This window comes from Mytilus californianus, unplaced genomic scaffold (genome assembly GCF_021869535.1).
Source record: "Mytilus californianus isolate M0D057914Y unplaced genomic scaffold, xbMytCali1.0.p SCAF_1, whole genome shotgun sequence".
NCBI classification, from domain to species: Eukaryota; Metazoa; Mollusca; class Bivalvia; order Mytilida; family Mytilidae; genus Mytilus; species Mytilus californianus.
In genome coordinates, this window is record NW_026262581.1 from 114,389,570 (window position 1) to 114,411,588 (window position 22,019).

At 32.9% G+C, this 22,019-nt stretch overlaps 1 protein-coding gene across 1 annotated transcript in view; it reads left to right on the forward strand.

The window, feature by feature from the left end:
- Positions 1-22,019, forward strand: part of LOC127731021 (sushi, von Willebrand factor type A, EGF and pentraxin domain-containing protein 1-like) — a 92,098-nt gene that overhangs the window by 16,677 nt on the left and 53,402 nt on the right. Inside the window, exons 8-14 of the mRNA XM_052239765.1 lie at positions 1,791-2,039; positions 12,529-12,765; positions 15,066-15,257; positions 15,722-15,846; positions 16,531-16,606; positions 17,841-17,981; positions 18,549-18,773. Coding sequence (XP_052095725.1) covers positions 1,791-2,039; positions 12,529-12,765; positions 15,066-15,257; positions 15,722-15,846; positions 16,531-16,606; positions 17,841-17,981; positions 18,549-18,773 — 1,245 coding nt within the window. The remainder of the gene's footprint in view (positions 1-1,790; positions 2,040-12,528; positions 12,766-15,065; positions 15,258-15,721; positions 15,847-16,530; positions 16,607-17,840; positions 17,982-18,548; positions 18,774-22,019) is intronic.

Sequence of the window (22,019 nt, forward strand, 5' to 3'; positions counted from 1 at the left end):
CCTTAAATTTGACAGCAATACCCCAAACTACATAACCACCTGGGATTCAGTAAGATCAGTATATAACTGAGATAGCTGTATAGTTTGATGAAAATCCAAGTTGATTTGAAAAAGTTATAAAAAACATTAAAGTGTACTATCTGAATTTAGTCCAAAATGCAAATTCTATCTTTTTTTTCCATAGATTAATATAATCCTTAAATTTGACAGCAATACAACAAACTACATAACGACCTGGGATTCAGTAAGATCAATATATAACTGAAAAAGCTGTATAGTTTGATGAAAATCCAAGTTGATTTGAAAAAGTTATAAAACAAATTAAAGTGTACTATCTGAATTTAGTCCAAAATGCAAATTCTATCTTTTTTTACCTAGATTAATTTAATCCTTAAATTTGACAGCAATACACCAAACTACATAACGACCTGGAATTCAGTAAGATCAATATATAACTAAGATAGCTGTATAGTTTGATGAAAATCCAAGTTGATTTGAAAAAGTTATAAAAATAATTAAAGATGACTATCTGAATTTCATCAAATTTTTTTTACCTATTAATTTAATTCTTTAATTTCACAGCAATGAACCAAACTACCAAAAAGACTGGAATTTTGATAGATCTATATTCAATTTAGTTAGATGGGCTGATTTACACCATATGTTACTTGTTTGTTCCTCAATTAATCTTATTTATTTTGTTGTAATTAAATTTGTATAGACTATTTTCTAAATTCATACATATGCCATAACAATATTGCTGTCCTATCAGTGCTGAAAACTAAAAAAGTAGAAGTCCTATCAAAAATTAAGTTAAAAAAATGTGTGTCCTACTGCGTTTTGCACCGGTCCCAATCCCCCAATAAATATTGAAAATGAATTTGGTATGTTGTAACTGTTAAATTCACATTGCTAGATGTTCATGATGTTATTTTTGTTTGTTATAGATTTATCAAATATTTTTTTTTTCATATACAGACATTGTTTCAAAAAGTTCATGTCCCATGCTTGCCAATAATGAAAAAACATTGAGTCCCATTCCTGTAAACACTGCAAAAAGTGCTTGTCCCATTACAGTTTGCACCGGTCCCATGCATCAAGAAATTTTGACCGGTCCCTAAAAGAGGGTTACTGAATACTAGGGAGCTATTCAACCAAAGGTTTTAAATGGTAAAGTTTAAATCATTTTTGCGAAAACTCTAAAGACTCCCTCATGATTTGGTTAAACGTTTTGGTATATGTGTGTTACAGATGATCACCAGTTGTTTTCACAATCTTCTATTGTTCTCATTTATCATTTATGCGATCATCGAATGCAACTTGTCACAGAAGTTCTAAATTTTTTACGGAAATTCTAAATACACACTCAAAGAACCCCAATAACTCTTTTTTTGTTGAAAGTTAAATATTGGACACTTTGGACCTTTATGTGGACCAATTCAAAAACGGAATAAAGGGATCCAAACATCATAATTTTTTGAATTCTTTGGGTTCTCTGATAGGCTGAATCTAACCATGTATTAATTTTAGATTTTGGATATTGGACCATAAAAGGTAAATGTCGAATTTCAATTTTTTTAAGACCACATTCAATCTGTGTCAGACACCTCTGCTGTGTCAAAAATTTAGTCACAATCCAAATCCAGAGCTGTATCAAGCTTGAATGTTGTGCCTGTGCTTAACCCAGCTGTCAGTCAGGGTTCGAACTCTGCGGTCGTATCAAGCTACGTCCTACAAAGCATTTTATTCACTTTTATGTTCATCTGAATGCATGTACTTTCTTCTTGCAGACACAAGCCCTCCAATTATGAAGTGTCCACCTGACTTGGAAATAGATGCAGATGCAGACGACAGTAGTGCAGAAGTTATTTGGCAGCCACCAGTTGCGCTTGACAACTCGGGAATAAGACCGATTGTAACCGTTGTTCCCGCAATTGAACCACCAAAAAGGTTTCCAATTGGTTTCACAAAGGTCAAATATATAGCAGAAGATCTCAGTGGGAATAAGATTAAATGTAAATTCACTGTCCACGTTAAAGGTAAGGAAAAAATTAAACATTTGACGTCATAAAAATAGTCCTTTATCTACAAATGTCTTAAAGATTGTTCCGTATACGTATTGAATGATATAAAATAGTTTTTATACGACCGCAAAAATTAAAAATTTTTTGGTCGTATATTCGTATGACGTTGGCGTCGTCGTCGTCGTTGTCGTCGTCTCTGGCGTCGTCCGAAGACACATTGGTTTTCGCACTCTAACTTTAGTTTAAGTGAATAGATCTCCATGAAATTTTACCAAAAGGTTCAATACCACGAAAGGAAGGTTGGGATTGATTTTGGGGGTTATGGTACCAACAGTTAAGGAATTAGGGGCCAAAAAGGGGCCAAAAATAAGCATTTTTGTAACTTCCAGACAATAACTTGTGTGTAAGTGTATGGATCTCTCTGACATTGTACCACAAGGTTCCATATCACAAAGGGAAGGCTGTAATTGATTTTGGGGGTAATTGCCTCAAAATTTTAGGAATTAGGGGCCAAAAAAAGGGGCAAAAAACAAGCATTTTTCTAGTTTCATGACAATAACTTGTTTGTAAGTGTTTGGATATTTCTGAAATTGTACTACAAGGTTCCATATCACAAAGGGAAAGCTGGAATTGAGTTTGGGGGTAATTGCCCGAAACGTTTAGGGATTGGGGGCCAAAAAGGGACCAAAAATAAGCATTTTTCTAGTTTCCAGACAATAACTTGTGTTCAAGTGTATGGATCTCTCTGAAATTGTACTGCAAGGTACCATACCACAAAGGGAAGGCTGGGATTGAGTTTGGGGGTGATGAATCATAAGGGGGTTCAAATAATTTGGGGGGGGGGATTTTTTTTTTTCTTTTCCTTTTTTTTTTCTTTTAAAATTTTCCATTTTAAGTTGGTTATTTCTGATTTATATTTAAAAGCAAATAATAATGATATGGTAGGAGATACACACCAAACAGGATGTGTAAATTTTATATAATAAGTATTGTGCAATAGCAAGAAATTTTCAATTGCACAGTATTGCACAATAGCAAGAAATCTTCAATTGCACAGTATTGCACAATAGCAAGAAATCTTCAATTGCACAGTATTGCGCAATAGCAAGAAATATCCAATAGCACAATATTGCGCAATAGCAAGAAATTGTCAATTGTACAGTATTGCGCAATAGCAAGAAATATTCAATTGCACAGTATTGTGCAAAAGAAGATACTTCATATAAATTGCTTATTTCTTGATCAATTTCAATGGGGTTTTATTCTTGAATTCTTGGGGTTCTTTAATATGCTGAATCTAACCGTGTATTAAGTTTTTGGATTTTGGGCCCTGTTTTTAAATTGGTCCACATTGAGGTCCAAAGGGTCCAAAATTTAACTTTGTTTGATTTCATCAAAAATTGAATTATTGGGGTTCTTTGATATGCCGAATCTAACCGTGTATTTAGATTCTTAATTTTTGGTTCCGTTTTCAAATTGGTCTACATAAAGGTCCAAAGGGTCCAAAATTAAACTTAGTTTGATTTTAACAAAAATTGAATTTTTAGGGTTCTTTGATATGCTGAATCTAAACATGTATTTAGATTTTTGATTATGGGCCCAGTTTTCAAGTTGGTCCAAATCGGGGTCCAAAATTAAACTTTGTTTGATTTCAACAAAAATTGAATATATTGGGTTCTTTGATATGCTGAATCTAACCATGTATTTAGATTTTTGATTTTTGGGCCCCGTTATCAACTTTGTCCACATTGAGATCAAAAGGGTCCAAAATTAAACTTTGTTTGATTTCATCAAAAATTCAATTCTTGGGGTTCTTTGATATGCTGAATCCAACCATGTATTTAGATTTTGGATATTGGACCATAATAGGTGAATGTCCAATTAAAAATTTTTAAGTTCTTTGACCACATTCATTCTGTGTCAGAAACCTATGCTGTGTCAAATATTTAATCACAATCCAAATTCAGAGCTGTATCAAGCTTGAATGTTGTGTCCATACTTGCCCCAACTGTTCAGGGTTCGACCTCTGCGGTCGTATCAAGCTGCGCCCTGCGGAGCATTTTATTTTCTGTTCTTCTTAACTGAACTATTAGAATAAAAAAAACTTTTCTCTTTGTTCCGCTATCACGTTTGACTATAAATGTTAAATTTTGATTTTTATACGATTGAAAATTTATTTGCGTTCGTATTATGTTATGGTGTTGTCTGCGTCTGCGTCTGAAGACGTTTTGGTTCGCATTCGCAGACAATAACTTGTCATGAGTATAAGTTCATGGATCTCTATGAAATTTTAGCGTAAGGTTCCATACCACTAAAGGATGGTTGGGATTGTTTTTGGGGGCTATTGTCCTAGCGGTTTTGTAATTAGGGGCCAAAAAGGGTCAGCTTAATGGTTCATGGAAAATTAATTGGTTCGAAGATTATAACTTTAGTATTAGTGTATGGATGTGTAAGAAATTTTAGCACAACGTTTCATACCACAATAGGAGGGTTGGGATTGATTTTGGGGGTAATTGTTTTAGCTGTTTTGTAATTAGGGGCCAGAAAGGGACCAAAACAATTATTTGTCTGGTTTTAAGACAATAACTTGAGTATAAGAGATATTTCTCTGGTCAAAAATGTCATTCAGACTCTCTCTGGACTTTACATATTAAATGAGATAAGATCAGATAACTCCGAGAAACATTTAGACATTCCCATAAAATTCGACCAATCGGAAACTGAGATATATAAAGAGAGTGGGAAGATACCTTTTACTGCGAGTCGTATGTTTCCAATCGAGTGTAGGTATACGAAATAATTACCATTGACATACTTCGGTAGGCCTGCTACGGATGATTCCGACAACAAAAGTAGACGTGTTATACACCATTGGGTAGAAAAATCAATTTAGATTTACGGCATAACAAGTGTTAGTGGGGCTGACAACCGAGAAATCGGAATATAACGGAATTTCGCGACCGGATGACATTTTTCAAAAATCCGAGTTAAGTACCTTGTGTTAAATTAAGGTATATAGGGAAAAAAAATTTCTGAGACATGTGCCTGTGGTCGAAAAAGGGCCGAAAATAACTCTTTTTCTGGTTTGCAGGCAATAACTTGAGTGTAAGTGTATGGATCTCTATTCATTTTTAGGACAAGGTTCCATACCACAATAGGAAGGTTGGGTTTATCATTTGGTGGTTATCATAGTAGCTGTTTAGGAATTAGGGGCCAAAAAGGTCCTAACAAAAACAATTATTTGTCTGGTTCACAGACAATATCTTGAGTACCATAGCTGTATAGTTCTCTATTAAATTTAAGCACAAGGTTCCATACCACAATAGGAAGGTTGGGACTTTTTTGGTTTTTTTTTTATGTATCTGTATAGTAATGAAGGGCCAAAAAGGGGTAAAAAACAAGCATTTTACATGTTTCAGGGCACTAATTTTTGTATAAGAGTATGGATTTCTATGAAATTTTACTACAAGGTTCCATACTTCAAAAGGAAAGTTGGGATTGATTTTAGGGGTCATGGTCCAAACCGTTTAATAATAAGGGGCTGAAAAGGGGCCAAAAAACTAGGATTTTCTGATTCTGCAAAAATAAATTGAGTTTAAGTCTATTTATTGCTATTTTATTGTGCAACAAGGTGTTATACCATAAAATAAAATTGGGATTGATTTTAGGGGTTATGACCCTATTGGTTTAGTTACAAGGGGCCAACACTAATACTTTGTATAAATTGCTAATTATACCACACGCAACGAGTTGCTGAGGGTATAATGTTTTTGACCCGTCCGTCCGTCCGTCCGTCCGTTTGTCCGTCCGTCCGTCCGTCCGTCCGTCCGTCCGTCAGTCCGTCAGTCCGTCAGTCTTGTCATCGCAACTCCTCTCAAACCACACAACATAATTTCACGAAACCTTTTTAGATAATAAGGACATACTATGTAGTTGTGCATATCGACAGGAAATTACGATTCAATTTTTTTTCTAGGAGTTACGCCCCTTTGAACTTATTTACTTTAATGTACTACTGCAACAGTTTGTCATCTCAACTCCTCTGAAACCACACAACAAAATTTCATGAAACTTTGTAGATAATAAGGACATACTCCGTAGATGTGCATATCGACAGGAAATTACGATTCAATCTTTTTTCCAGGAGTTACGCCCCTTTGAACTTGTTTGCCCAATATACTACTGCAACCTTTTGTCATCGCAACTCCTCTCAAACCACACAACAGAATTTCATGAAACCTTTTCAGATAATTAGGACATACTACGTAGATGTGCATATCGACGGGAAATTACGATTCAATTTTTTTCTAGGAGTTACGCCCCTTTAAACATATTTGCTTCAATATACCTCTGCAACAGTTTGTCATCACAACTCCTCTGAAACCACACAACAGAATTTCATGAAACTTTGTAGATAATAAGGACATACTAGGTTAATGTGCATATCGACAGGAAATTATGATTCAATTTTTTTTCTAGGAGTTACGCCCCTTTTAACTTATTTGCTTCAATATACCTCTGTAACAGTTTGTCATCGCAACTCCTCTGAAACCACACAACAGAATTTCATGAATCTTTGTAGATAATAAGGACATACTATGTAGATGTGCATATCGACAGGAAATTATGATTCAATTTTTTTTCTTATACAATTTTTTTTTTTTCTTTAGCAATGGGGTTTAATTCAAAAGTCTTGCATTTTTGGGAGTTTTTAATATGCTATATACATTTTTAGATGGTGACGTTCCCTTGTCACCATCTTATGGTGTTTACATATCTCAACTTGTACGTTTCGCTCGTGTATGTAACAACGTATTAGATTTTAGCGAGAGAAATTTATGTATTACTGAAAAATTTTTACACCAGGGTTTTCGATATCATAAACTAGTCAAAACATTTACTAAATTTTATCATCGGTATAAGGACATCATTCGTAAATATAACTCAACATGCAGATATCATATACGTTCGGGTATTTCACATCCAATCTTTTATGTTAATATTCTTTACAAAGCACAAAAATGTCAGTATTCACCTCAAAAGCTAACAAAACCTTTAAACAGACTTATTAAGAAGGGATATAGTTACGATACTGTTGTCAGGTCATTAAAGATTGCATATTTTGGCTTTAATATTGATTCACTTATAGGGTCTTTGCATCGGAATTAAACATATTTATTCTAAAACCAGTTGTTGGCATGACACGGGTTATGTTCTTCTCATATATTGTATGATGGTATAATACTAAACCCCTAACAGGAGGGATTGTGCCTGATATTCATATGATGAAGACATAATCTTTTAATCAGTTTAATTCAGGTCTGGAGCTGGCATGTCAGTAACTGCTAGTAGTCTGTTGTTATTTATGTATTATTGTCATTTTGTTTATTTTCTTTTGTTTCCTATTCTGACATCGGACTCGGACTTCTCTTAAACTGAGTTTTACTGTGCGTACTGTTGTACGTTTGTTTTTTCTACATTGGCTAGAGGTATAGGGGGAGGGTTGAGATCTCAAAAAACATGTTTAACCCCGCCGCATTTTTGCGCCTGTCCCAAGTCAGGAGCCTCTGGTCTTTGTGAGTCTTGTATCATTTTTAATTTTAGTTTCTTGTGTATAATTTGGAGTTTAGTATGACGTCCATTATCACTGAACTAGTATACATATTTGTTTAGGGGCCAGCTGAAGGACGCCTCCGGGTGCGGGAGTTTCTCGCTGCATTGAAGCCCATTGGTGGCCTTCGGCTGTTGTCTGCTCTATGGTCGGGTTGTTGTCTCTTTGACACATTTCCCATTTCCATTTTCAATTTTAAATCTAATCTGTAAATTCTGAAATTATTGCGTGCATTTATTATTGCGATTTTGTCATTTTAGCCTTAATTGCGATTTTAATTTTTACGATTTTGAGAAAAATCATGTTTAATTCATATAAAATATTTCAAAATGCGAGTTTAAATTATTGCGTTTACAACTCTGTCGCATTTTTCGCAATAATAAAAACCTCGCAATAATTTCTGAATTTACAGTATTTAGAATTCGAATTTTAGGGTCTGTTTTTGAAATGATCCATATTAAGGTCCAAAGGGTCCAATTAGTTATCAAAGGTACCAGGATTATAATTTAATACGCCAGACGCGCGTTTCGTCTACATGAGACTCATCACTGACGCTCAGATCAAAATAGTTACAAATTAAACTTTGTTTGATTGCTTTAAAAATTAAATTATTGTTGTTCCTTGATATGCTGAATCTAATTGTGTATTTAGATTTTTTAATTTTGAGGCTTGTCTTCAAATTGGTCCACATTAAGGTCCAAAGGGTCCAAAATACATCTTTTTATGCCCCCGCCGTAGCGGAGGGGGCATTCAGTTTTACCCGTGTCCGTACGTACGTACGTCCCAAAGTTGGTTTCCGTTCTCTAACTTTCGTTTGCCTCAACTAAATGTTATGAGACTTATGCAAAATGCTTATTACCATAAAACACAGATCAGGTTTGAATTTTGGTGGCGTCACTTTAACCGTTCTAGAGTTATATCCCTTTACAAATGGAAAAATTGCTGAATTTTTCTTGCTGAATTTTTCTTTTCCGTTCCGTAACTTAAGTTTGCATCAATCAAAGGTAGCACTCCACAGTTAGAAAATAAAATTAAAAATGAACCACAAAATATTTTATCATCTCCTATTCCTGGATTTCTAATACATTAACCTAACTGTTTGTGTTGTACATGTGCATATGTATGTAATCAGTATCTTCCATAGATTTGATTTTCAAAAGTTAAAAGGGTGAAATATAATTCCTTCTATGCGTATCCATGGCAACATTCTGCATTTATTTACCATAAAATATTGCAAAAAGGGGGGTGAAAATGTCACATATCCCCCCAAAATTTGGATCAAACTAGAATTTCAATGCCAATGAGTGATACCTTTTTAGAAACTGTTGACATTAATCTTCCTAATAATCAAATAAAAAATGGGTGTCTTTCGCCTCATTTTTTCGTAAAATTTAATTACAAAGTTCGTGCGACAAAAAGTTGGAAAAAAACATTACAATAATTGCCGGACCAATGTATGGTATGGATATGCAAATACGGACTGTCATACAGAAAACAGCCTATATTACATACATTACATAATCTTGATGTTCATATAAACCCAATAGGAAGGCTATTTTAATCCTCAGCTATCCAAAAATGAATTTTATTGCACACTAGCTCTCATATTTGAAAAATCCACAGGGGCCAAAATGCGAAACTACACACCTAACTGTGGAGTGCTACCAAATGCTATGAAACTTATACACAATACTAATTACCACAAAACTCAGATCAAGTACAAATTTGGGTAGCGTCACTTTTATCGTTCTTCAGTTATGTCCCTTTATAACTTTATATGATATGCAAGCGGGGGCATCATTTGTGTCCCATGGACACATTCCCCATTTATTTTGATTGAAAAAAAATGAATTCGTGGGGTTCTTTGATATGCTGAATCTAAAGCGTCTTTTTAAATTTTTGATTAGTGGCATAGTCCGTCCACATTAAGGTCCAAAGGGTCCAAAATTAAGCTTTGTTTGATTTAAAAAAAATGGTTTGGGTTTTTTGATATGCTGAATCTAAACGTGTATTTAGATTTTTGTATTTTGGGCACAGTATTCAAGATGGTCCAATTTGGGGTCCAATATTGAACATTGTTTGATTTCATCAAAAATTAAATTGTTTGTGTTACTTGATATGGTCAATCCAACAGTGTTTTAGATTATTTTGATTTTGTGCTTGGTTTTCAAAGTTGGTCCAAATTTGGGTCCAAAATTAAACTTTGTTATTATTGGTGTTCTTTAATGTGCGCAATCTAACAGTGTTTTAAATTTTTGATTTTGGGCCTGTTTTTCAAATTTGACCCCATAAAGGTAACAAAAACTTAGTTTGATTTTAACAAAAAATGAAACAATGTGGTTATTTGATATGCTGAATCCAACCATGTATTTAGAATTTGAATATTGGGCCATAATTGGTAAATGTCCAATTTTAAAATTATTTAAGAACTTATACCACATTCATTCTGTGTCAGAAACTATGCTATTATTACATATTTGCTCAGAATCTAAATTCAGAGATGTTATTGCACAATTAACAGAAATTTTAAGTTGGGTCATAGTTGAAAATAGATATAACATCATATCTAATTTTAGAGAACTATTTGTGTGGTTAACATCACTGGTTCATGGAAAATGAATTGGTTCATGGAAATAAATTGGTTCATAGACAATAACTTTAGTATAAGTGTATTGATCTGTAAGAAATTTTAGCACAAGGTTCCGTACCACAATAAGAGGGTTGGGATATTAAATAGATAATCAAGCTCTACATTTATAGATTTATTGCACAACTAATAGAAATTTTAAATTGAGTCATAGTTTAAAATAGATTTTCTGATTCAGATATATTAATTGTGGTGATAATTGTGTATGCATTGTGTTCTATTTAAAGATTGTTATCATGTTTGAATATTTCCTTATTGTTGAAAATTCCCTTGGAAATTAAAAATAGACCATTGTCCATCTGTTGAAGTGGAAGTGTAGGTCAGTCAAGTTTTTTAATTACAATTGTGCCATACATTATGTTGAGTTACATCTTAATAAAAAATGTTATTTTTAGATAATAATCTATTTTTATCAAAGGATATATTTCATTACAATATATTGTGTAGATAAAGTTGTTGACATTGATAGATAAGTTGCAGATATTAGTTTGTGACAAATGAAAGAAAAAATAAAGTTTTTTTATACGATCTAAAATTTATTTGCCTTCTTTAATTTTTGTTCATTTTTGTTTTCCAGTATGACAACTGTGAAATACCATGCCTAGACTTAAAAGAAAATTTACATTAATGATAAGAAATGATCGTAAAAAAATTGAGGACCAAAAGGTCCAAAATAAAACTTTGTTGGATTTCTTTAAAAATTAAATTCTTGGGGTTCTTTGATATGCTGATTCCAACCATGTATTTAGAATTTGGAATATTGGCCCATGTTTCATGTTCACCGATTTGATTCAAATTCTCATATTTGATTTAAAACATCCTAAAACGTATATCCAAATAATAATAGCTTGAATTTGTGTGGTTCTTTGATATGCTGTATCTAACCGTGTATTTAGATTTAAGATTTTGGGCTCCATATTTGAATTGGTACAAGGGTCCAAAATTAAATTTTGTTTGATTTCATCAAATATTGAATTATTGGTGTTCTTAGATATGACGAATCTAAGCATGTATTTAGATTTTAATTTTGGGCCATTCTTTCAAATTGGTCCACATTAAGGCCCAAAGGGTTCAAAATTATACTTTGTTTGATTTTAAAAAAATGAATTCTTTGGGTTCTTTGACATGCTGAATCTAACTGTGTATTCTAAAATTTTGATTTTGGGACTGATTTTTAAATTGGTCCACATACTCCAAAATTAAACTTATTTTGATTTTATAAAAAAAATGAATTCAAGGGGTTCTTTGCTAAACTGAATCTAAGCATGTATTTAGATTTTTTATTTCGGGCCAAGTTTTCAGTTGGTCTAAATTGGGATCCAAAATTAAACTTTTATTAAATGGTCCACATTGATGTCCAAAGGTTCCAAAATTAAACTTTGTTTGAATTAAAAAAAATGAATTCTTGGGATTCTTTGATATGCTGAATCTAACCGTGTATTTAGATTTTGGAAATTGGGCCATGATAGGCAAAAGTCCAATTTCAAATTTTTCAGTTTTTCGACCACATTCATTCTGTGTCAGAGACCAATGCTATGTCAAATATTTAGTCACAATCCAAATCCAGAGCTGTATCAAGCTTAAATGTAGTGTCCACACTTGCCCCAACTGTTCATGGTTCGAATTCTGCGGTCGTATCAAGCTGCGTCCAGCGGAGCATTTTATTATTTATCTTCTTATTATATTGCATTGATGGCGGTTTGCTTAATGTTCAATGGCAAATATTGCATGTGTATTAACGACGACTTCAAATAATAAATGTAATAGTAGACATCTACTTATTCCGAAAAATGAGGGTAATGTTGAATAGGAGCAACAATTTTCTTTGTTACATGAATACTTTTAAATCAAAAGTATTCATGATCATTTATGATTACATCAAATTTGTCATTTCTTACTACCTCGAATGTCACTTGAATTATTAAAGATATTAAACTTTGGTTGTCTTTTCTCTCTTTAGATGTTACGCCATAGGTATCAAAATTTTCTTAATTACATGAATACTTTTTAATCAAAAGTATTCATAAATGGCATTTCTTACTACCTCGAATGTCACTTGAATTATTAAAGTTATTAAACTTTGGTTGTCTTTTCTCTCTTTAGATGTTACGCCATAGGTATCAGAATTTTCTTTGTTACATGAATACTTTTTAATCAAAAGTATTCATAAATGTCATTTCTTACTACCTCGAATGTCACTTAAATTATTAAAGTTATTAAAATTTGGTTGTCTTTTCTCTCTTTAGATGTTACGCCACCTATGGCAGACCGATGTGTCTCACCTTTCCCATATATTACGTCTGAACAATATGCCAATGTCACGTGGGATGAACCAGAATTCAGCGATAATTCTGGAACAGTTACTCGAGTGGAGCGGAACATTGCTCCGGGTTTGTTTCCACAGGGAGAGACCGAGGTTATTTACACGGCCTTTGACAAAAACGGCAACAACAACACATGCCTGATCAAAGTCAATGTCTTACGTAAGTAGCAAAGATGAACTTTTGCACATTTTATTCGTTAAACTTATGTTCTTTTCAGTCCAGGCACTAACACTTTCTTTAAAACCAATAATCCAAGAATCAAGCTAGCATATTTTAAGATGGAGTAAAAGTTCTGAAATTCGAAGGAATAAATCGACAAACATATTGTACACACTGATAAATAATGATTAAAGATTCACTCTTCTCACATTTTAAATTTTCCATCTATTTTACAACACCTCTTGTTCTTTCGTCGGCAATGCATCAACAAATCTCATCAACCCCTATATATTTATCAACTCTTGTAAAATAAAATCTCAAAAACACTCCTGACCATGTCAAATTTTAACAGTTGTTAATTTTATTACATTTTCACACAGTTAAACATTTTTACCCCCATACAGTTCCTAAGAAAAATTCACTAGATCGATTCTAATTTTCAAATTCTTGCATCTCAATACATACATTTGGATGAGGAGTTGTCTCATTGGCACTCATACCATATCTTCTTATTTCTACATGGACCTATATCTCTCCCTCCCCCCTTATACTTGATGAATCAATATTTCTATATAAACAAAAACTTTATTTATTTGATTGTTATAATTTGCATATTTCAACAAACATCATTGAAAAAGGAACAACACTTTCGAACCAATCGTGAAACCCGATTTGATATCAAACGTATACTATAAATCAAAAGTTATCACTTATTTTATCTTTTCAGCCCACCCATGTCATTATAAGACCGCAAAATGTTTGCGTTCGTATCATTTTTATAGCGTTGTCTGCGTCGTCGTCATCCCAAGACATTTGGTTTCCCGTCAATAACTTGAGTATAAGCATATGGATTTCTATGTAATTTTACCACAAGATTACATACCTCAAAAGGGGGTTATGGCCTAAACAGTTTAGGAATTAGCGGCCAAAAAAATTGAATTTTCTGGTATAAGGACAATAACTTGAGTATAGTCTGTGGGTCTGTATGAAATTTTACCACACGATTATATACCTCAAAAGGAGGTTATGGCCTCGACAGTTTAGGAAATAGGGGCCCAAAAAAACTTGAATTTTCTGGTTTAAGGACAATAAATCGAGTATAAGTCTATGGATATCCTATGAAATTGCACCATATGGCAAAATTTGGGGTAATTTGCTAATTTGCATAGCGGCCATTTTGCCTTATCATGACGACAGCCATTACAATAGGATTATATAAGCCCTTTTAATAAAAATGCCATTATGCAAATACCTATGTCGAATGAACAATTTGTTCGCATATAGGTGAATTGTACATGTTTTTAGGCTTCTGTCCTTGTACAAATGGACATTGTCTACTCTGAAATATTTCGGCCTTTTTAGTTTAAAAATCGGAAGCGTAACCATTGTGTAATTGCTATATAAGATCAAATAAAATGACGTAAAATCGTAAAATAGCAAGATTCAAAACAGAAATACACATGCAAGAAGATATTGTTCATGATTTGTTCGCATATAGGGAAACACCTTGTAGGTTGAATTTTAAAGTTAAATAACTTTTAACTTACTTGCTTTCTTAAGTTTTCGGCCAAATTCTTTTAAAAACATGATGATTTCAACCTTCCCATTTCGTAAAAAGTCAAATTTTAAGCATTTTCCCTTAGAATTACACAGCATTTATATTTTTGATTTTGGGCCCCGTTTTTAAATTGGTTCACATTGAGGTCCAAAGCGTCCAACAATAGACTTTGTTTGATTTCAACAAAAATTGAATTCCTGGGGTTCTTTGGTATGCTAAATCTAAATGTGTACTTATATTTTTGATTTTGGGCATAGTTTTCGAGTTGGTCCAAATCAAGGTCCAAAATTGAACTCTTTGATTTCAACAAAATTGAATATATGGGGTTCTTGATATACTGAATCTAACCGTGTATTTAGATTTTGGATTTTAGGCCCGTTATCAAATTGGTCCACATTGAGGTCCAAAGGGTCCAAAATTAAACTTTGTTGGATTTCATCAAAAATTGAATTCTTGGGGTTCTTTGTTATGCTGATTCCAACCATGTATTTAGATTTTGGATATTGGACCATAATTGGTAAATTTCCAATTTCAAATTATTTAAGTACTTATAGATCACATTCTTTTAAGTGTCAGAAACTTTGCTATGTCAAATATTTAATCCGAATCCAAATTCAAAAATGTATTGCACAATTAATAAAAATTGTAAGTTGAATCATAAATAAAATTGATACAACATCATATCTAATTTTAGAGAATTATGTATAGTCCACACGTCAGTAGCCTTATTTTATCTTTTCAGCCCACCCATGTCAGTACCCACCAGTCCCTGTCAATGGTGAACGAGAATGTTTTGAAACAGATGAAGGTGTCCATTGTAGTGTGAACTGTTTGGAGGGATATGCGTTTGCTATACAACCTGCTGACGGCTATTTCTGTGCATATGATCAAAAATGGAGACCAGAAGGCAAATTACCTATTCCTGACTGTTCTGGTAATATAAGTATAGATTTATGCCAATGATATTGATGGTTGTTGTAATATTATCGTCATTCAAAATAAAACGGTTCACAATGACACGCGGAAGATGAACTCTATCATACTTCAAATGTGCTAGTATTGAAATGAAAAAAAAAAAATAATGCATATTTTAAATGAGCAAAAACGTTTTTTTTCAGTTTTAGTAATATTTATGATCATGTGTCATGGAATAGAAATTCCTTTATATTATTAGTTCCAAAAGGAAGAATATTCTGGAATATTATTTCTAGTAAAAGAAATTTAAAGTAAATTTTCCTGACAGAATAAAGGGTATGGAATATTTTTTTTAAATAGAAGCAGATATTATAGCTTGGTTAATAAACACGTTTCTACAGGAACTTCTGTTAGGAGGAACAAATATATGTTTACAATTTACCTTCTTTTCCTTAATGAAATCGTTTGTTCTACAAATTTTAGTTCAGACTACTTCCAACAGGGTAGCAACGCCTGCTTCAGTGACATATATAGGATCAATACCATGTGGGAAAGAAATTCTCGTCAACGAAATGGAAAGTATATTTCAACAGAAAGTAAAAGAACAGGTATGCCTTAAATTTATCAAATAATATATGCAGATGAGAATGTATGAAATAAGAAATCTTAAAACTACCAACTCATGTGATACCTGGTGCTGTTTTTTTTGAGAGTGCAGATCATATACAAGTGTCGCCTCGGTTGAAGGAATTGTGTCTATATTATACGGCCATTAGATTGAAGAATAATGAAATTGACGATATTTGCAGATATTGAAGTTTTGTGTGATATATAGTGATATGTTCTGGTTAACCAACATTTGACGTGAATACGGCAACTGGTCGGATATTTCTTGTGCTATATGTTTTTTTATTTCCCTCAGTATTAATAGTTGAATGTCCCCTAAAATCCTAGCAGTGCCAATGAATGGACCTGCGAAAGAGTTTTTCCTTGGGTTCAAGCGTTTCTAAATATGTTGATGATCATTTTGTAATTAATGTTTCAACAGCAATATTGGGTGAATAATACAAAATTGAAAATTGCTGAGAAAAAGCTTTTTAAGCCATGTACAACTGTGACAGTTTAAACCAAAATTTTGTGTGATGGAAAACTAGTCATGTTCTTGGAGCTTTTATCTTTTAGACACCTGATAATTAATCACTATATATATATTAGATTAATGTAGGTGTAATAATTGTCGTGATATAAAGAAAGAAGTTATTTTTTTTAGAATATTTTTTAATTTATTGCAGATAGATAAAATATGCGACGAAAATGTAGTTTGTGAGGTAGAAAATATAATGACGTCCTGCGAAGAGGAAGACGAAGGTATATATGAAGAAAAAAAACTCAATTATAAATACAACTAACTGGCACCAGGCATTCTGTCATTGTTTTTCATATTGCCGTTTTTCGTAGAAGGTGTAAACATGATTAACCGAAAGACAAAGATTCTAAATTCGATAGTTTTCTAATTGGCATTCATAACACTTTTTCTTATTTCATATATTGCATTTAGATATTGTGACAAAGCTTCTGATAATAGTCGTGTTGACTGTTTCTAACATATTGAAGTTTGTTTGGAAGTTACATTATTTTTCATTTGGGAGATAAGGCGGTACCGCAGTTTGTAGCAGCGCTTCGTAAGAAACATATAAGACGCAGTGTGTATTTTCTGTGATGTCTGGGAATGTTTGAGCATCTTATTGTCAGTTAACAATCCAATTTTTTTTTATATATACACATGGATTTATCCACCTCACTAACTATTACTGTTTCCGGCGCTTAAAGTGGCCATTGTCCATGTCCTTTTGTATACCCTATCATTAGAATTTTCTTATAATACCTTTATACCAAAAATACATAACAGTGAATTTTTCGTTCCTGATGTTAATTTTCCTTACCTTAGAGGTGATTTTTCGTTGTCTCAAATTTCCGTGAACGTAATATGTTCATTGCCAGTAAACTTTTACAGGCATAGGACACTCAGAGCTTTTCTTAGATTTATCACAAATAAAGTGAATAATTCAGGAGGTATGGGTCTACCAACAGGAACTTTAGGGTAAAATATTTCTTAAAGAATAAGGTTTTAACTTAATAAACTTGTTGATGAAGATTATCATATTACTGTTATTCAGTGGTTACGTGTAGTATTTTCGGGGTGTCAACATCGATTCCCTAATTGATGGTTTGGCACAGGAATAAATGTGTCTGCCTTGAAGTTCTGTGCATTGCACAAGACACGCATTCCTATATTTTTAGTATGACGTAGCATATCAGCAGGATAAGAACTACGAATTTATTTTAAGTCCTTTTTTGTGTGTTGTTGGGTTGGTTCATATAATGTTGGGTTGGTTCATATGTTGTTGGGTTGGTTCATATTTTGTTGGGTTGGTTCATATTTTGTTGGGTTGGTTTATATAGGAATGATTAATATCAAAATAGGAGAACCAAAAGCTCAGTGATGTCTTAATAATGTGAACATGCTTCAGGGAGATATTGTTGCAAATGTTTTGACCAATAGAAAATGTCAAAAGAGATTTTCATCATTTTATTTTTATAGATTTCAATAAAATAAAGTTGGTGTTTAATCATAGAAATAGACGAAGTGTTAACGAGTTTATACGTATGAAGAGAGCAACAAACCAACAGAGGAGACGAAAGAAAAAAAGTTACTCGATAACTTTTACATTTACAGTGAAAGGTATAATACATTTTATGCAATTTTTGTTACGTTCTTACATTTACATCTCTCGTATTTTAGGGAGTTTCAGGTAGCATCTTCGTCATGAAACGGGCGGACAGGGTATAAAGGGTTTTTTTGCATTTTTTTCTTTAAATTCCAATTTGCTTTTACACTAAAACAGTGACAAAACAGATATTTTTTTTTTAACTTGGCAACAATAAATTTGTTAGAAATATTTTAGCATCTGAATTCAAAATGTTATAATATATCTTTAAACAAATTTGAATTTAATTAACTTTGTCAGTTGTTATTGTCTATTCATTTTGGTTACTTTTTGTTTTCATTTACTTCCATTTGTTTTCAGTTACTTCCATTTCGGTTTTGTTTCATTTGGGGGGAGAGTTTTTTTTAATGTTTTGCCTACGGAGTCCTCATATTGCTCAGTTTACATATTCACGAAATTAAAATACAATATTTTTATTGAAATATTAAATTCCATTAATCATTCATACATGATCACTTTAAAGCGTTTCAGTAACCCTGCTTAAGAGGCAACCTTGCAACTTACTTAGTTATGTTATACAGGAAAAATGAAGAAACCAAATAAGGACAAAAGTCCCACTAAGAAACAAGACAAATTGGAAAATTCCATGGAACAAGTGATTGACACTGTACAAATAGAGGCACAACAAGGGACATGGGATTTAAAGATGAATAATGCAAAAATGCAATTTTCCAACATCTCCTATGATTCTGAACAACACAAGCTTGAATGTGAGGAAGGCAGTATATTGATTAACACGTCTTGCAGTAAGTATTTTTATATATATGATTAAGTTTTGAAAAATTAGAATAGGAAAAATAACATGAATACCGATTTGTGCGCTCAATATGTGATTCTAGAATGACCAATATGTTTGCATGATAATAAAACTAGACGGCCTAGCATTCCAAGATTGAAGACGCTGGAATAAAAAAAAATCGAGTTGTTATTTCAATAGACTTACATATGATTCTATCGTTGGCATGAATCCAGAATTATGTCAACACAGCAAGAAATGTGTTATTTCTACGAAAGCTATTCACATATATTGAAATAGAAGTGTAAGTCCTTTTTTATACGACCGCAAAAAAAAAAAAATTGCGTCATATAATGCTATGATGTCGTCGTCGTCGTCGTCCGAAGACACATTTGGTTTCCGGACAATAACTTTAGTTTAAGTGAATGGCTCTGTATGAATTTTTACCAGAAGGTTCAATACCACAAAAAGGAAGGTTTGGATTGATTTTGGGGGGTGATGGTATTAACAGTTTAGGAATTAGGGGCCAAAAACAAGCATTTTTGTAGTTTCCGGACAATAATTTGTGTGTAAGTGTATGGATCGCTCTGAAATTGTACCACAATGTTCCATATCACAAAGGTAAAGGCTACGATTGAGTTTGGGGTTAATTGCCCCAAACGTTCAGGAATTAGGAGCAAAAAAGGGGCCAAAAACAAGCATTTTTCTAGTTTCCAGACAATAACTTTAAATGTTTAAATGAATGGATCTCTCTAAAATTGTAGTACAAGGTTCCATACCATAAAGGGAAGGCTGGGATTGAGTTTGGGGGTAATTACTCCAAAAGGGGGGAGGGGGGTCAAAAAGTTTGGGTATTTTTTCTCCAATTTTTTGGGGGGGGTCCTTTTTTTGTCTTCAAAATTTTTGAAATTTCAAATTTTTGAAATCTTCAATTGCACAGTATTGCGCAATAGCAAGAAATCTTCAATTGCACAGTATTGGGCAATAGCACAGTATTGCACAATAGCAAGAAATCTTCAATTGCATAGTATTGCGCAATAGCAAGAAATCTTCAATTGAAAACAAATACAAATGTTTTAACCAATTTCGATGGGGTTAATTAAGTCTTTAAATTTTGGGGGTTCTAACCTTGTATAATTTTTTGGATATTGGGCCCCATTTTTAAATTGGTCTATATTGAGGTCAAAAGGGTTCAAAATTAAACTTTGTTTGATTTCATCAAAAACTGAATTATTGCGGCTGTATGATTTGCTGAATCTTATTGCGCATTTAGATTTTTATTTTGGGCCCTGTTTTCAAATTAGTTCATATTAAGGTTTGAAGGGTCCAAAATGAAACATTGTTTGATTTCAACTAAAATTAAATTATTGGTGTTTTTTTATATGCTGAATCTAACCATGTTGTTAGATTTTGGATATCAGACCATTCTAGGTAAATTCAATGTCCCATTTCAATTTTTTAAGATCTTTGACCACATTTATTTTGTGTAAGAAACCTATATTATGTCAAAAATTTGATCACAATCCAAATTCAAACAGTATCAAGCTTGAATAGTGTGTCCAACTGTTCAGGGTTCGACCTCTGCGGTCGTATCAGGCTGCGCTCAGCGAAGCACTTTATGTACTTAGTAACGATCTGATGAGTATCGTCCCTTTTCTTATGATTATGCTTCCCAATTGTGAACTTTTCTTCATTTCTATGTAGCAACATTCCAGCAGCGCCAGCATATGGAGTATACCTTCAGTTTATACGATATTCCAGAGCTTGCATTTCCTATGATGATTTCCTTGATAGAGGGTTGCTGGTTACAAGGAACCAATTAAAATAATGGTTCCAAGTGTTGAATTGAAGTTGAAATCACCCATTCTAAACTTTTACGGACGCCATCACGAATTAGTTGACCGTTATGTTTCACAGATGACGACGGATATGTTCCACAATCCAATCTTCTTTTTCTCAAATGTTACGCCACCGAATTATTTGCACTTACATCAGTAACACGACGGGTACCACATGTGGATCATATATGGCAGTTGTGGTCCTGCTTTGCCAATGTGGAATATTAAATGATCATTTCATCAGCAAAACTAGCTTTCAAAAGATAGTTACAATTTTTATACGGCCGCAAAAAAGGGGCCAAAAATAAGCATTTTCTAGTTTCCAGACAATAACTGTGGTATGGTGTATGGATCTCTCTGAAATTATACTACAAGTTTCCATACCACAAAGGGATGGTTAGGATTTGCTTTGGGGGGTTATGGCTCAAACTGTTCAGGAATAAGGGGCAAAAAAGGGGGAAAAACAAGGTTGTCCTGGTTAATGGACAAATACTTTAGTACAAAACATAATTTAAAGCAGTGTAAGGGAGATAAATCAAATACATCATTGAAATTATCTCCCTTACACTGCTTTTAAATTATGTATAAAGTAATGGTTAATGAACAATTAAGATAATTTAAAACAGTGTAAGGGAGGTAATCCAAATACAACGTTTTGGTTACTTCCCTTATACTGCTTTTAAATTATGTTTAAAGAAATGCATATTTATAAAGGAAGACCAGTAAAAATATCTGCAAATGATGCACCTTTTTTTTTTTTACAAAAAAATCCATATGAAAGATTTGACACTATATTTTAAATTCTATTATAAAATAGATTAAGTTAGCACTATGGTAAATTTAAATGGGTAATTATGGTTGCAAACTCCATTGGAAATTTGAATTGAGATTATGACCATATCTTAAGGGAAAGAATTTTTGGGGGAAAAAAAAGGGGGGGGGGGGTAAAAAGAAATTGTGGGGGGTCAATTTTTTCTCATTTCAGATTTCAGAAATTAAAAAGAATTATTCTTCAAATATTGAAAAATTTCAAGAAGTAATCTTTAATTGCACAGTATGGCGCATTAGAATTGTAAAATCTTTGACCACATTTATTTATTTATTTGTTATGCCGAATCTAACTGTGTATTTAGATTTTTAATTTTGGGTCCAGTTTTCAAATTGGTCTACATTAAGGTCCAAAGGGTCCAAAATTAAACTTTGTTTGATTTTAACAAAAATTGAATATATGGGGTTCTTTGATATGCTGAATCTAAACATGTATTTAGATTTTTGTTTTTTGGCCCAGTTTTCAAGTTGGTCCAAAATTAAACTTTGTTTGATTTCAACAAAAAATGAATATATGGGGTTCTTTGATATGTTGAATCTAACCATGTATTTAGATTTTTTATTTGTGGACCCCGCTATCAAATTGGTTC